A 16536-nucleotide genomic window follows, 5' to 3' on the forward strand; every position below is an offset into this window, starting at 1 on the left:
ATAATTAGGTGTCTCAAGGTCTCCTTGTTAGTGTCTTTCATACAAACTCGACAAATACTTGACAGGCAAGTCATTACGAATGTTAAGTATTTCCATTGAAGGTAACAAGTTCAGGTGGAATCCCATGAGTAGAGGTCTTAGTTTTGCATTTGAAAACTTGCTTAAACAAGTAGGGATGATATCAGGTTGTTTTGCTCCTGCGCCATGTCCTTATATACTTTATAACCCTTAAGTGCAGAACAGGTTTCAAATAAATCAAAGTCAGAAATATACCTTTTCACGATAAGGGGGGGGGGAGTTAATTCGATGTTTTGGATTACAATCTAGCTCCTGGAGCAACTAGGAGAATCTAGCAGCCCAACTTGTGAGAAAGTAACAACTATTCTCAAGCAGTAGCCTTTGTAAGTTACAGAAAAGAGTGCCCAGCAAAGGGGATATTATTTTCCTTTACAAAGATGGTACATTTCAGGACATTCTAGACTGTATGACAAAAGATCTAACTCAAAGCGCAACACAGTCAATGGAACGCAATTTGGGTAGGCAAAGAACTTTGTGCCAATTCTTGCTTCAATTGAGTCGCTCATTTCCCATTGCAAGGGGAAAAAGGTTCTAGGCCATAAATAATTTTAGGCCCCACCTTCATTTAATAATACTAAATCACAGGGGCAGTGAGTACCTTCTGTATTTACTGATGATCATTTTCATTTTGGGCATGTAGCTATCGACTTTTGATCTCAGATCAACAATAACCAACCCTTTATTCATTTTTCTGTAAATAATTGTACCTAAATACATATAGTGATCAGTATAAATGAGGAACGTTTTATCTAGAAACCATGTATATCCTATAGTAGCCTTGGTAGTAGAGAAACGCATGATCTTAGTTTTCCCCTTGTTCATCTATAAATTGTTCATAAACGAGTATTTTTGAGTGCTGATAACATCCTCTACAGACCAATCTGAGTGTGATCGAAAATGAGCATGTCTTCAGCACGAGCCAACCATTTCAACCAAGAATCACCCAAGTGGGGAGATCCCATTCAGCAATCCTCTAAAGTGTCTCCAAGGTCATATAGATAAATATTAAAAAGACAAGGGGCAACTACACAACCCTGTCTCACTCCCCTTCTGGGTGGTATTTTGCCTGTCAAGTTTACCTCAAGATCAAGTCTTATTTGGGTTTAAGTAACTGTCTGGATATAAATCAAGATGGTCAATACGTTTTGTAGGAGACCCAGGATGATAAGCCCCACATGTCACCAGTCATTCCTTAAGTTTACTATCCAACGCAGATACCAGTGGTAATCAAATAAGACTTCATTAGCACTTGCAGGTTTCAGCACAAAAAATTGATAGGCAAATCTTTCTCTTCCAATGCCCAAACATAAGGAACAAACTACCAGACTACATCTCACAAGAAGTCAAATTCAACACCTTCAAAAACCTCTCCACAGACTGGTACAGTGCCAACCTTCAATCACAAACCTGACAAACCAACTGCTTCAACCTTCATACACCTAACACTTCACCTGCATGACCCCAATCCCTCCTTCATCCGGACACCCCTTTTTCATTTATGTAAGCACTTATGCACCCCATACTGCCTCCCTTTTACCACAATAGCACTTACCTGATGTGCACTTTAAGACCCCACAGCATGTTACCTCTTCAGTAAACTGCACTTTATTCATTTCCAATCCTACCCTCCCTTCAACACTCTTCTTCCTGCCCACCTTCTCACCCCTCACCATCTATATCCCTGTAGCAATTCTGAAATATACTCTTTTGTGCCTTGAAAGTATGTACTTTCTAAGGCAAAAAGCCCCGAGACTACGGGCCATTACTGCATAAGGTAATGCCCCCAGGGCCCATAGTTACAGGCCCAAGCGTAGCAAGAGTTTTAATGAAGGCCCCGGGGGCATTAACTTATGTGGTAATTGCCCGCAGTGGAGGGGCTTATTGCCATTAGTAACCCGGCTTGTTAGACCAGGGTACTAATGGTGGGAATTTTTTTCAACTGCGAGACGCATTGTGTTTGGCAGCTGGAAAAAAAAAAGTTTAAAAAATGGCCGTCAAGGACGGGAAAACATAGTTCATTTTCTTTTTCCATGGCAGCCATAGTAAATAAAGAAAATGGCCTACGTGAAGTCCCTTCTCCCTTTCCATGGCAGCCATTGAAGTACGTTGAAAACATGTTTTTCAAATGCCCACGATGGAACAGGGAGAAGCGACTACTTGTGCTCCCTTCTCCCTTTCCATGGTGGCCTGAAAAACAGTGCAAGGGTAGCGCAAAATAGTGAACTGGCTTACCGTCAGGTAAGGCTTGCAAACAAACCAATCAATTTCTTTGTGAGAGTAAAAAGAAAAACGGGTACTAATAGCCATTATTAAATGTCAACGGTCTGTACCTTGACAGGATATTTTTTTTTATTTTGGGACCATTGCACTTAAGTGGTTTGGGTTACTATTGACATCAGGTCACACCCGAGGACACGGCCTGCCCTAAGTCTGCAATACCACGTAAGCGTAAGATGAAGGAGGGACACCCTTAAGTAGTAGCTTTCAGATGAATAGGCCGATCAGTAGTCATTTTATTGATTTAATGGTGCAATTGAAGCCACCCCCGCCTGTATCACCTGTAAAACTCGTCACTACTCCAATATCACTCACTTACTTCCCACTGTGAAGTTATAGATTTCAAACAGGGACAACTCCCGTACCCTTCCAAACCTCATCTGCACTCCACTACTCCTGCCTCCGAGATCCCCTCTGTCGCACAAATCACTCTGCTTGCCCAATCTTCTCACCAATGTGCTGAATTTTGTTTCCATTGCCCAACCAAGAGTTTAACTTCAATGAGGCTACCTTACTGTAATGCCTTTACATGAGACTTCCCAAATTCGATCTACTTGAGCTAGTGAACCTGTACAATGGCGCTGCAAGAGCATTCATGAAATTGGACATAGAGACCATCTTAAATCCTCAGGATTTCATCTGATCTTTTAAAGATTCCACTCCCAAAAAAATCTGTTCTGATGGGCAGTCGTTCCATGTTATGGCAAGCCACGAATTTTTTATTTTTATTTATTTATTTATTTGCATTTTTAAAGCGCTCACACAGCCCGGGGCATGGAGGCGCTGTTACAGGAATATGTCTTAGTTGCGGACTTATAACGCGCTTAATACTCAGAGGTTTCTAAGCGCGGACCCGGGATCGAACCTGTGTTGCTTTGTTTCGTCTTGTTTCCAAGGCGAGCATGTTGCGAGCATGTTGCCGCTGAGCTACCCCCCCCCCCCCCCCGAAATTGCGCAGATAGCAGAAAAATATTGGAAGGGCCCGGGATCTCAAGTTTAAGAAGAGTGGGGGAGCGGCGGCTCTTTCCCTAGCGGTGGTGGTTATCGGTATATCGTTGTCTTAGTGCCAAGATACCAGTGAAGGCCTGTGCATCATAACCTTTTTGATGAATCGCTCCATTGAAGTGAATTTCAGCACCTCCATACACAATAAACCTGTTGCAATGTGCCACTGCATTCCTGCATGTGATTAAATTCCATTCCCTGAAGAGATACAGAAAAGGCGCAAACAATAAAAAGAGCTCCATAACACAATGCTGTTTGCTCTCCCCGCATCCCCCCCCGGTGAGGTAGCTGATGGCATTGGTGTCCTGCGCTCGTCTTGAGTTGTGCATGAGCAAACAGCAGGCAGAGGTACAGTAGCCAATGGGAGGCGAAGAGCACTGGGATATGCTGGCACTATGTCAATACACATCACGACACTGCTTTAAAGACATCAGAACCGCCACTTGCTCCACTGCTCCGGGAACCTTCCAACGTGGCAGCTGTTGCAGGAGTGATCAGGAATGCCCTACGGAAGCCCGTGGCTGAGGGTTTAGCCTGGAAACTCATGCTACCAGAAACGACAGCGAGCTCGGTGCACTCTTCCAAAAGGTACGTTTGTCGACAACTAAGATTTATTTGTAAGTATTGACTTTATTTGTTGTTTTTAAAGGCCCATTTATTTGTTATCTTCCTAATAATGAATTCACTTAGCCAATGCCTTGGGTTAGTGCGTTGCTAACTATACACAAAGGTTATTTGTTTGATGGCATCATGAAAAGCACAGTGAGATTGATAATGGCACCTTGCAGGAAGTGGCACAGTTAAGAGTAACCTGGAAAATGGGCGACTTTGAGATTTGAGGCGACTTCAATTCAAAACTGTTTTACGCTGGGATTCTTGGCTCAAGGTCGTTCATTTTGCAGTTGTTTCTGATGGGAGGGGTTGGGTAACAAAAAAAGTTTAAAATGCTTCTGAATATATTATACAATAATGCTGAAAGTACAACTACCTTGAAAATGTCCGAATTTACAAGAATATGAAAAGATCCGGAGGGGGTGGGGGGGATTGACGGGGTGAAGGGTTTGAGGGGGGCCAGCAGCTGAAACATCTCAAGCTACTAGAAGAATACTTTATGCCAAATGATTTGGCTGAAGATTAGTAGAAGTGCAGAAAATAAAAGGTGTTATATTATAGAACGCACAGCTTGATATAATTCCCATTACAAACTAGGAAAATACAGTCTATTACTAAAATCCACTGTGCCAGGTTATCACTGGTGGTAAATACCACCATTAGAAAATACTGCTAGGGGTGTTGAACCAGTGGTAAAAATAAACTAGTTATGAATGTGTTATCCGCAAGCATCCCTCATTATGGGAAAAAACAAAATACAACTGCCCTATGGCTGTATTTGCATGCGCTCACTGAAGGGAGGTTTGGGGTTTAAGGAAAACATGGCAGACCCTGAAAATGTAACGACCCAATCATCTGCCTTCCTACAAGTAGCAGTATTAACTCTTTTGGGTGTCACCAGGGGTAAACGCTGCCAATTGTATGAACACCTGTGCCACCTATAAACCACAACTATTGCACTAGAGTGCAGATAGGCAGAAATGGCATATGACGTCGGACATAAATATTGTAGGTGTTGTTTGGTTATTTATCCATCCATTAACTGCCCATGGCTTTGCTAATCACGTTGGGCATTGCCACCCAGTACCTGACCCGACCCGACCCGTCCAAAACACCTACTCATGAGAATTCTTTGAGCTCGCTTTAATCAAGCCTTACCATCAGACTTTGCACACGAAGTGCCTGCCAGCGTTTTTACAAAGCAGTCTTCTGCTAGTGTGTAATAAAAAATGTCTTACACAGGTCTGCCTCATCCACTCAATCTATAAGCGCTATGTGTGCCATTCACTGAAGTGCTGTTAAAAACAAGCATTGCCAAAGCCAACAGTTTTGGCTTGTGTATGAGTATTAGGTATATGCCAGGAACTACTATAAGATGCTTAGGCACTCACACCATTTTGCACCTTCTACCATCAATGACCAGTTAATAACACTACGGCAGTTGTGGCAACGGCCCTACTCATGCCTACACAAGAGCCCAATCTGTTGACATTGCCACATACTTGTTGAATATGCCATCAGTCTTGTTTCCAGTGTATACAGTGAAAACACCTCTCCAAAAATGTACTCAACCGAAAATAAAAAGGTAAACATCCTTTTCTACAGAAAAAAATAAGTTAAAAATGACGAAAACCACCTGCTCTATGTTACTACATGAAGTATTACGTTCCAGCCATTGAAAAATAATGCCGGCATAACTACATTCCAGGTAGCCTGTAATTGCAAAACCCTTGACAGTATTGCAATGTGGAGGAACAATGTCCACGGAACGGTGGTTTACCGCCAGTGGCATTGCAATGTGGAGCAGTAATGTCCACGGAACGGTGGTTTACCGCCAGTGGCATTGCAATGTGGAGCAGTAATGTCCACGGAACGGTGGTTTACCGCCAGTGGCATTGCAATGTGGAGGAACAATGTCCACGGAACGGTGGTTTACCGCCAGTGGCATTGCAATGTGGAGGAACAATGTCCACGGAACGGTGGTTTACCGCCAGTGGCATTGTTTCTGTAATAGAGCCCATGGAGTGTAGTTGAACACGAATGAGCCGTTTCACTAATGTGACATGGTACTCAAACTCACTTTAGATGTGTGTTTCCACAGGAAATGTAATTGCACAAACACACCAGAATATGGTCCTTCGAATGCTTTGAAGTCGGTTGTAGAATGTGTCCCCGAAACGTGCACATGCTCTGCTTGCAGCTAATTTCTGGTGCTTAGCTGCAACTACAGGACGGCGTTTGCAATTCTATTAAAACATTACAGTTTAGCACCAAGAGGCCCTTTGTGGGTGGAGTGCATCATGTAAATGTGTTAATACATACTTTTGTACATACATACAAAGTCAAATGTTCCTAAAATTAAAATACAACTGCCTCTCAGGAATAAAACCGATGCATACATACATTTAGATATGTAAACCAAGACTGCGAGCAGTCATAAACTGGCGGCTCTCCTCCACTGGGATCCGTAATGAATGCCGACTCCTTCGAACTTCAGTTATTGTGTTTTATTGAATTCGAGGTGGACAAATAGGGACAGAAATAAACAACTAGGTGTTTCACCCTGCCGGCTTCGCAGCTTGTGTACATTTAGATATCCGTATAATTCTACACGGCCCTAGAAGCTGCTTCCTTGTATATAGCGGCTGCGCGTTAAACATCAATGGAGCTGCTTGGGATTTGCTTTATCGACATATTATGGCAAGCTTACTTTTGGAATTGGTTTGAAGTAATTCTGCTTATGTTTCCATGATACTATAAACCTAGAATACCTTACTTAGAAAGCACGAAGTGTTGGTTGTTCGCAGATCCGTTTTACAGACGGTCATGCCTTACTGCTCAAGAATTTACTAAGCTCTGTCTACCATCGAGAAGACATTTGTGGACATAAGGAGGCAGGTGCTATCCAAGGAAATATAACCTAACGATGGCTACGACCATATACAAGAGCAATGGCTGTTCTCTGACTCTTGATCTTTGAAGGCCCCCCCTCTTCTAAGAATGGGCAAAGGAAGTGGACGCTGGACAATTAAAACCACTGCGTAGCACCTGAATGCCAATCAATAAGGCCATTCCCACCCAGTTCCTGACCCACCCCCGCCTAAAATAGCTCCTCATGGGAACTCTATGAACTTGCTTTAATCAAGTCTAACCATCAGACTTTACACTCAAAGTGCCTGACAGTGTTTTTACAAAGCAGTCTTCTAGAAGTTAATGACGTAATTGGAGCGTGTAATGTGCTATTGGTGTAATACAAATGTCTTAACCAGGTCTGCCTTCAGCCACTCAATTTACAAGCGCTATTAGTTGGCTGTTGCCCAAGCAGTATTACCATCTCCACCTGAAACCTTGGTATGAGTGCATTTTCTTCATGTTACTGAGAGTGCACTAACAGGAGTATGCTCATGAATGAAGGCGTAGCCCATACTATAGTCCAATGGTAACTGAGTGGGCAGGCCCTGTGGTGAAGAGCTGGCGCCTATGCTTAGTCTTCTTTCCATGGCACCAATCAAAATGATAGAACATTGTTATGTGTTTTTACTGACCACTTTCTTAACCACAGTTTTTTAATATATTTTTTTTCCAGCACTGCCCCTTGCACTCTATTCGCTTCCCCTCAAAAATTGTCCCACCCACACCAACCATTTAGATTTTTCATGATAAATGTGGCCAAAAATGTGCAGTAAAAGAAAAAAAATCCATGAAAATGTTTCTGTAAAAAGACTGGACGATGATGGAAAAAGCTTCTAGAATATCTCAGGGGGATTCGGCTCATACTCCTTTTTGGGAATGCACTAAAACACTCCTATGTAGTCGTCTTTGTGGGAAACCTTTGCACGTGACAGTGCTTATCTTCTGCAATACTTTTCTATTTGACCTAATCTATTGTAATACCTCTGTGACACGTTCTGAATCATGACTTCCTATAGAATGCTGATAATATAACATTACAAGACGTAAACTCATGTTACTGCAACATACGTGTGCCCCTTCTGACATATAAAAGGACGTGCTCTACTAGTCATGTCTGTTGCTTCCTTTCCCCTACAGGATTTCCTAATGCTCCCACCCCCAACCCACTGGCTAGATACCTCTTAGCCAACAATGCTGCTCTCAGCGGATACTAACTCACCTTGACCCGCTACCTGCCTCTATGATACGTGCCAAACTGACTTTCCTGAAACCCGGAAAGGAGAACATGTATTTGTGTTGCAATCTGGTAACTGTTATCCTAGTGGCCCCCCATTGCGTTAACGATCATGTAGCATAGAATGTTCTGCTCGGTCCTGAAAGTGCTGCCCATAAGCCAAAACTATTGTCACTGGAAGTGAAGATAGAAGAGAGATGAAATATGCAGAGGAACACAGACTGTGGCTGTTCTTTGTTTTCTACCCACCCATTGACCGCCCCTGGCCATGATAGTCCTTATGGGTATTCCCACCCACTACCTGACCCCCCTCTCCAAAGATACTTCCCCGTGATCTCTTTAAACAAACCCTCTACTTTCTGAGGAACCTTCTGAAAGGAAGTGGCTTAATTGTAGCTAAACTAGCTTCTGATATAATTAAACTTTCTGAACCAAGTGTGCCTTTACTATTTGATTTAATCAGTATGTGTGTCCTTGCATCGGTTTCTTGCACTGAATTCCTGATATTCACAAAGCTAACCGTTTTGATTCATGTATAGGCACACACTAGGCATTTGCCAGGGACGGCTGTAATATGCCAAGGTACTAGGACCCTTTTACTAATGTTGGCATCATATGGCCTGATAGCACCATTATGGCAGTGTGTAGAAGGTGCATGGGAAAAGTGGATCCCATGACTACATAAAAGCCGAAACTGATGGCGTTTGCTATTGCTTTTGAGTTTTTAGTTGCCGCCAGTTGGTTGTACAGATTAATCTTTTCTTTAGCCGTGTCTGTCACTCATCTGTTATATTGATGTTGAATTGGTTGTGTCAATCCACCAGAATTGAGCTCACTTCCGAGTAAAGCACTCTGACACCCTGCAGGGCTTGGGTCATGCTCTACAAAAGCTTATTTAATAAATATATCATATCATTGCAAGATTGTGAATGTTTTTACAAGATGCTAGACCGTAAAGAGGATCCTAGGTCATGGCTTTACACGTGTTTTAAAAAAAAATGTGGAGGCATCCATTTTATGCTGTGTGAGTGGAGGCGAATGTGGAGAATAGGAGAGAACCATAGCAAAGGCACGCCAGTTAGAATGTCCACACATCTGTGCATCAGGAAGAAAGACCGCTCGTGCAGGTTTCTGGTGGGTGTGGCTTCAGCTTGGGGGCGGCGGCTACATCATCTGGAGCTGGTCCCAAGAGCTTCAAAACATGTACAAAGAGGCTTTGTTTTTCAAATGTTACCTTTTAATTTTGTTCTTGAAAATATGAAGGCCTTTGAATCGCGGCCTTACTGTTGGTTATTCCGGCTCCCCACAATAATGAACGTGCATTCCAAAAGGACAGTCTATAAGTACATTGCCCAATGCACCTACTATGACTACTATGACAGAACCTATACACCTAACACTAGGGGGTGCCCAGATCTACCGCTATAGGAGGGGGCAGTCCTGGTTTCTGACCGAATAAGCTTCTGCAAAACCGCCAGATGCCCCAGATATAGGGAAAGCCTGGGAAGCGAGATTCTTAGCAAAGCCCTGTTCAGTTCAGGGGTTAACTCTCAGCGCAGCGGCAACGTATAACATGAACAGGTGCTGATGCAAAGCAAGGGCGTGTTCATGGAGAGAATGGAATAAAAGTGACGTGTGTACACCAGGTGTCCCGTTAGTGTTCCAGTCTGGGCTCACCACCGACAGTGCATTCCTGTACTCCGCAGAAGCAAAATCTCCCCGAAAAGGCTTAGACTAGTCAATAAGTATTGCAATACCCCTAAACGACAGAGAACGGTGATACACAGCACACAAGAAATTGCTGAAGTGAACAAAGCTCTGAAATACTCCTTCGTCTGTGGGCGTGGCCATTCAGATATGTCATATTTCAGGGCTCTGCCTATGATGTCCCTTTTCTATGTTTAACTTAGGAAAATGGTTCCAGTTGTTGGTTTGCAACATCTGGTACCTCTACCCAACATGCTCATGTATACTGGCCATTAATTACCTTTGGCAGTTCATGCGTCCAGGCTACCTAAAGATGTGACACACATCAGACAATTGTGGGCCTTTAGTTAAAGTGATATACTTGTCCACAAAGAGATAGTGAAACACCCAAATGCCTCTTTTCCGCAAAGGCGTGTGTTATCTCTCTCAGACCAAAAATACAGCTCGTGTCTTGTATTACGCAACACATTCCAGGAGGCTTCAGACATCTGTAAGTTGAATTTCAAATTTCGAGTTTAGGCCTGGAAATAGATATTTAACATAGCTATGCTATTTTATATTTATTTATTCCATTTGTTATACGCGCCCGAACCCAGAGGTATCACAGCGCTAGATTACATACATAGTAAAGGCACAGGTAGTTATAACTATGAACACTGTAATTTCAAATGTAGATCTCTGAAAAGCGACCAGACATTTTCATCTAGATACATTAGTAAGAAACCTCCTTCCTTACAAGACAGTGGGCCTCATTACAAGTGTTGCAGTGAGGCAACAACGGCGCCGGTAGTGCTACCGGCGCCGTTGTTGCCTCACTGCAACATTACAAGCTTGCTCGCGGGTGCCACTCTGGACGCCTGGTCAGGCCAGACGTCCAGAGCGGCACCCGCGAGCAGACCAGGATGATAACAACGGTCCCGTCATTAACGGGACCGTTGTTAGCATCCTCCCCATTCCCATTGAGCCCTATAGGGACTCAAATGGGAATGGGGACGTATCGGGTCCGGATCCCGAAAATGGGAATTACCGGGCCCGCAAATGTCAGAATGGCCCCACCATTCCCATTTTTCAGGACTCGGGTTTGGGGGTAGCCATGCCGGTAAAAATGGCATGGCTACCTCCAAACTCGTAATGAGGCCCAGTGCCTCCTGTGCCATTGTTGCATTTGACAGTCAATACTAAGATGCCTTTAAGATTCATGCAATGGGGAACGATTGGCATTGTATAAAGCGTTCATAAATCCATAATGCCAGACATGTTTGGAATGTCAGCTGGCAAAGCATTCAAATAAAATCATAACACACAAATGTCAAAAAGGAAGTGGGCCATGAGGTTCTTAAATGTGTGTTAATACGGAATATTCTTTCTAACTCCCCCATGTAATATGAAAGGACATCTGAAGCTGTTGGTGCAAAATGTAAGCAATAACATGGTGGGCCTGATTTACAGAGTTTTTGGCGTGGTGCAAAGTGACTTTGTATTGGAGCAAAGTGACTCTGCGCTGCCAACAAACACCCTGATTCACAGAAAACTTTGCACTGAAAAAGTTCTCTTCTCGCCGCAAATTGGGCCCATTTAGCGCAGTGCAAAGAGCACTTTTCCAGTGCAAAGTGATTTCCAGAGCACTGCAAAGTGTATTTTCTGCAGTGTTTGTTGGCAGTGCAAAGCCACTTTGCACAAATCAGGCCCTGTAACCATTATATAAAGCACTGGCCCGAACCTCATTTCCGCGCAGATTTCTGGGTAATGGGTAATGAAGCCTTTCTAGCTAGAGAAGGAAGGCAGTTTGCTTTCTATGTGCATTATACTGATGAATCCATCTTTTTTCCCAAAGCAGAAGCCTCCTTTGTGCGGGAATAAACAGGCATTGAGCTCCCAGATGACACTGCTGTGTGTTATCGACTGCAACTGTTTTGCAACGCTCAGAGAAAGAGGGATTGTTTCGCATGTTGCATGCACGTTTAATGGATGTGTTGTGTTCAGCAGCTGAGAACAAAATGTTACTGAAGTCGCACAAGCTGCATATATTAGGGCCCGGGAAAGATAACACGGATTCATAAGCGCCCGATTGTTCCAGCTCTGTAGGCCGAAGTATGGCTGGAATTGGCGTATGAGAGCAGAGTGATGCAAATGCAGAGCAGAACTGCTACTTTCTGCATTCCTCAGCCCAACAAGGACCGACTGTTTGTATCCCTTTGCAGGACGTAGCCGATTGCAACCAAAACACCGTGACCCTGTCGAGCCCCGCCAGTGTCAGCTTCGCAGAGGATTTCCAAGACCCCGAGGAGAGCCAAGGAAGCACCAAGCCGGCCACGCCACCAGTGGAGCATCCAGTCATGAGCTTCTTCAAGACACTGGTAAGATTCCATCTCCAGGAAAGCCTAGCATGATATGGACGCAGAGGAGACAAGATGGTCGTCTATGGAAAAGTTGCATTGAGCTTAAAAAGTTCTGGTTAAGGGAGCTCTTTGAGCTTCGCTTCTGTTGTTGAGTGTTGTGTGCTGGACACAAGTTTAAATGCACAACTTAACATTGGGATCCCTTTGCACTTTAGTCCTCGGGTAGATGGGTATTCAGAACGTTTTCCAGTACAGTGGAGGTTGCGGGGAATCGTGTGTAATTCAGACAGAACTCCGAATTCTAGGAGCTTCGCCCCATGACTACCTTGTTACTACTAGACAGAGAAAGTGGACACCTTTCAGCATTGGAATGTCTGAAAGTTGACGAAAGTGTAAAGTTTTCCTGAATATAGAAGACACTTGTTTCTGAGCAAGGGTTTCAAATGGGATCCACGCTGATCCACCAAAAAAGTATTTTTATGGGGAGCTCATCCCATGCCCCCCATTAACTCCCAGTATTTACCCCTAGCACTGCCCTGTTTTTTCATGGGCGTGTGGGAGTCGTTCCATTATTTTAACTTGAGGTTGCAATCGAAAGCCATGGGCCAGTTAATATCAAGCAAGCATGTTCTCCTATAATGGTACATTGGATGATGGAGAACAATTAATATGGAAACATTTATTTTTTAAAACAAAGCAATGCTCCATTCCTTCGGGCTTCAAAAGTGCAATGTTTGTTCATGCCCGCTGAATGGAAGGCGGTGCATGTTGAGCACGATTGAACAGAAAGCTTAGAGCTAGAGTTTGAAGCCTGCATTCTCAACTTACTGTGCACCAGTTCCATGCTGTCTAGTTTTCAGTGTGTCCCTTTAGTTTTCAGTGATGGGTCCATCAGATGTCGCTACACAAGTGTCTTCTGTCACCTTTTCGAAGCCTTCTTGTTCAAATAATAACACATTGTTTTATTTTAAGAAGGGGTTCAGAGAATTGTTGCTACCATATCAGAACGCACAATGCTACATCTGGTTACACTGACCTTATTTGCTTTCATTGACTGCCCTTGTTTTGCCAAATAACTTCATCGACCTTGCCAGAAATCAGCCAAATTTGATTATTTTTAAAATGCAAAAGTCGCTTATTGAACAGACTTAATTTTGTCTATGCGATATAATGCGTAAGCCATGACCATGTTTCTTTGTTTTGTCTCCTTTATTCATAGTACATAAAGTGATTTAGTAAAACATGTTGGGGGCTGATGATGTATTCCTGGGTTTGTTTTGTTTTTTTCTTATACTCAAGGTTTCACCTAACAAGACTCCATCCAAACCAGAAGAGGAACAAAAAAAGGAACCAGAGGAAAACGTGAGTAGTTGCTTTTTACTTCTTCATTTTTGTGTGTGACATATCTGAGCAAAATCGTCTACCCTCTTGAGATTAAATACCCATTTCGGTACCCATGCTCAAATACACAGAAATCAAAAATACTGCGTCCAACTAATGTTATATAAATGCTCCGCAATTCAGTGTTTGACCGCACTAGGCTCTCGCGTTCCGATCAGTAAATATCTTTAAATAATGTCCACATCGCTCATTGAATTCCAACTGTCTGACACTCGCACGCCTCACACCCAAGCCATTACACCGCTTACCACTCTCATCTGCAACACCTGCAGGCTCACTGAAGCCATTCTATCAGATACCTTGTCTAATCTAGTCTGCATACACTCATCCCCACTGACGACTGACAAGAACATGCCACTCTGATCCTCAACGCCCTCACGCTTACTATCAATCAACATGCCCCCCCTCAAACCTTGTACACCCAAACCAGGCAGATGGGACACAAGTTGGTATTTTGACAAACTCACTTCTCTGAGCAAGTGCAAGCGAGCTTTGAAACACGCATGGAGGCAAACTCCCACACCCTCAAACCTCGCTTCTTACATCACAGCTTCCAAAACATGCAAAAGCACCCTTATAACTACTAAAGCCAACTCCTTCAACCCCAGGATTACTGAAGCCAACTCCAGTGCAAATGTACTCTTTGCCATCCTCAAAGAATTGAAAATCCCTCCTCTACCACTTCCCTTGTCTAAATTGACAAAGCTTGATGTTCTACCATTCAAACAGCCCTATCTGATAAAAATCAACTCACTCAAAATCAAAATCAAATCCAAGAAACTCCAACTCCTAGCCAAACCCCTCGCGCACACTCCTGTCCCTGCCTGCTCCAACCCCCCCCATCCTTGTACACCCAAACCAGGCAGATGGGACACAAGTTGGTATTTTGGCAAACTCACTTTTCTGAGCAAGTGCAAGCGAGCTTTGAAACACGCATGGAGGCAAACTCCCACACCCTCAAACCTCGCTTCTTACATCACAGCTTCCAAAACATGCAAAAGCACCCTTATAACTACTAAAGCCAACTCCTTCAACCCCAGGATTACTGAAGCCAACTCCAGTGCAAATGTACTCTTTGCCATCCTCAAAGAATTGAAAATCCCTCCTCTACCACTTCCCTTGTCTAAATTGACAAAGCTTGGTGTTCTACCATTCAAACAGCCCTATCTGATAAAAATCAACTCACTCAAAATCAAAATCAAATCCAAGAAACTCCAACTCCTAGACAAACCCCTCGCGCACACTCCTGTCCCTGCCTGCTCCAACCCCCCCCCATCCTCCTCCCTTACAGCTCTCCCAGGTGAACCCTGCGGATGTTACCAACACCATCCAGCACATCAAGCCATCCAATTGTGAAGGGGATGCCTGTCCTGCCCACATTGTCAAACTCTGTTCAGCCACCTTAGCACCTGCTATAGCCAACTTCATTAACGCATCTTTCCCCTCCAGCAACATACCACCCTCGCTTTACCCCACTCTTCCCAGCAACTACCACCCCATTACCGCTGTCCCCTTCCTACTCAAAATCTTAGACCGTGTTGCTCATTCCCAAATTCATACCTACATTGAACAACATCAGCTTCTTGGATCAAGACAATAGGGTTTCAGACCCAACCACAGCACTGAAACAGCACTCTTGTATCTCAAAATCTAACTTGACAGCGTCTGGGACTCTGGCAAAGTCGCCATCCTGCTCTTACTTGACCTATCAACAGCATCTGACCTCGTTGACCAGGACATTCTCTGCCAACATCTCCGTACTAACTTCAATTTCTCAGAGCAGGCAACTCAAAGTATAAAGTCATTCTTGAGCAAGCGCACATCTAGGGTCTTCATAGGCAACTTTGCTGCTGACACCATACCAGTTCCCTTTGGTGTTCCTCAGGTCTTGTGCATCCCCCCACCTACTATAAACACCTACAGCAAGCCACTATTAGACAAGCTTAGTGCACAGGGTATTCCCTACTCCAACTTTGCCGATGACACTCAGGTCCTTCTTCCAATATCAGGATCCTATGCACAAGAGGTGACGTTGATCATCCAAACCTTCAGTGCCATTCAAAACTGGATTGCGGCCCACAACCTCTGTCTTAATGATGATAAGACCAAGCTCCTCATTGTGGGTTCTGCTCGCCATCTAAGCTCCCTGGCTCTTTCATACTCTTCCTTTCCTGTCGACGGAAACATCATCCAGATCTCAAAGCACATTAAGACTCTGAGGGTCTATCTTAATGCTGAGCTAAATATATCCCAAGATATCAATTGCCTAGGCTCCTCCAACACGTCTACACGGCTAAACTCATTTACTTGAGTAGGAAATGTATATATATATTTTTTTTGTTTACAACCTCAAAGGTTTTAGCAAAAGGTTGCTGATTTCCGTTTAGATCCTTAGCCCGCTACGTAGCGACACCACTGTCAGATGAGAAAAGAATTTAAAGTGTTGGTGTTAGTGTGTTTTGGTGGATTTGGGGTGTGCTTAACGTTTCACTTTGGACAACAGTGACTTTTTTGAGTGCCACTTCAAGAAATTTGGCCGCAGCCCTAGACCATCTGGCCGAGACTCCTGCTATCATTCTACACCAACAATTTTCTTCGTCGAGGCTCGCAGACTGGTCGCTCAGTGGTGTCAAAAAGGCGTGCCTTTCCTTTGTTAGACCTGCACAGGATATGAGGAGGTGGCGGATTGGTTCCACTTCGTTTTGGATAGCGCAGAAACGACAGTCTTCGGTCGGTGCAAGAGCTCTGATGAAAAGGATTTCTCTTGCAGGAAGTAAATTTAGACGAGCCCGCATGAAGCTTTTCCTTAACTCTTTTTCCGGGAATCTCTCGCAGTATTTTGGTGGGACTTTCAACCGGTTGTGCGTTGTCGGTAGGTGTTTTAGCGAATTGTAGTACTGGCTTTTTTCGATTGAGTTTATCCAGTCTTGCTGCTCCAATTTGATCTTTACTCGCCCTGGGTTGTGAATT

General features: G+C 43.8%; 1 protein-coding gene across 10 annotated transcripts in view; it reads left to right on the forward strand.

The window, feature by feature from the left end:
- The window catches only part of BCAS1 (brain enriched myelin associated protein 1), a 675276-nt gene that overhangs the window by 341520 nt on the left and 317220 nt on the right, over positions 1-16536 (forward strand). For all 10 annotated transcript variants that reach the window (XM_069651137.1, XM_069651132.1, XM_069651134.1 and 7 more), the window contains exons 5-6: positions 12028-12183; positions 13465-13527. In XM_069651137.1, coding sequence (XP_069507238.1) covers positions 12028-12183; positions 13465-13527 — 219 coding nt within the window. The remainder of the gene's footprint in view (positions 1-12027; positions 12184-13464; positions 13528-16536) is intronic.

Source organism: Ambystoma mexicanum, chromosome 3p (assembly GCF_040938575.1).
Source record: "Ambystoma mexicanum isolate Mex_15411 chromosome 3p, UKY_AmexF1_1, whole genome shotgun sequence".
Lineage (NCBI taxonomy): Eukaryota > Metazoa > Chordata > Amphibia > Caudata > Ambystomatidae > Ambystoma > Ambystoma mexicanum.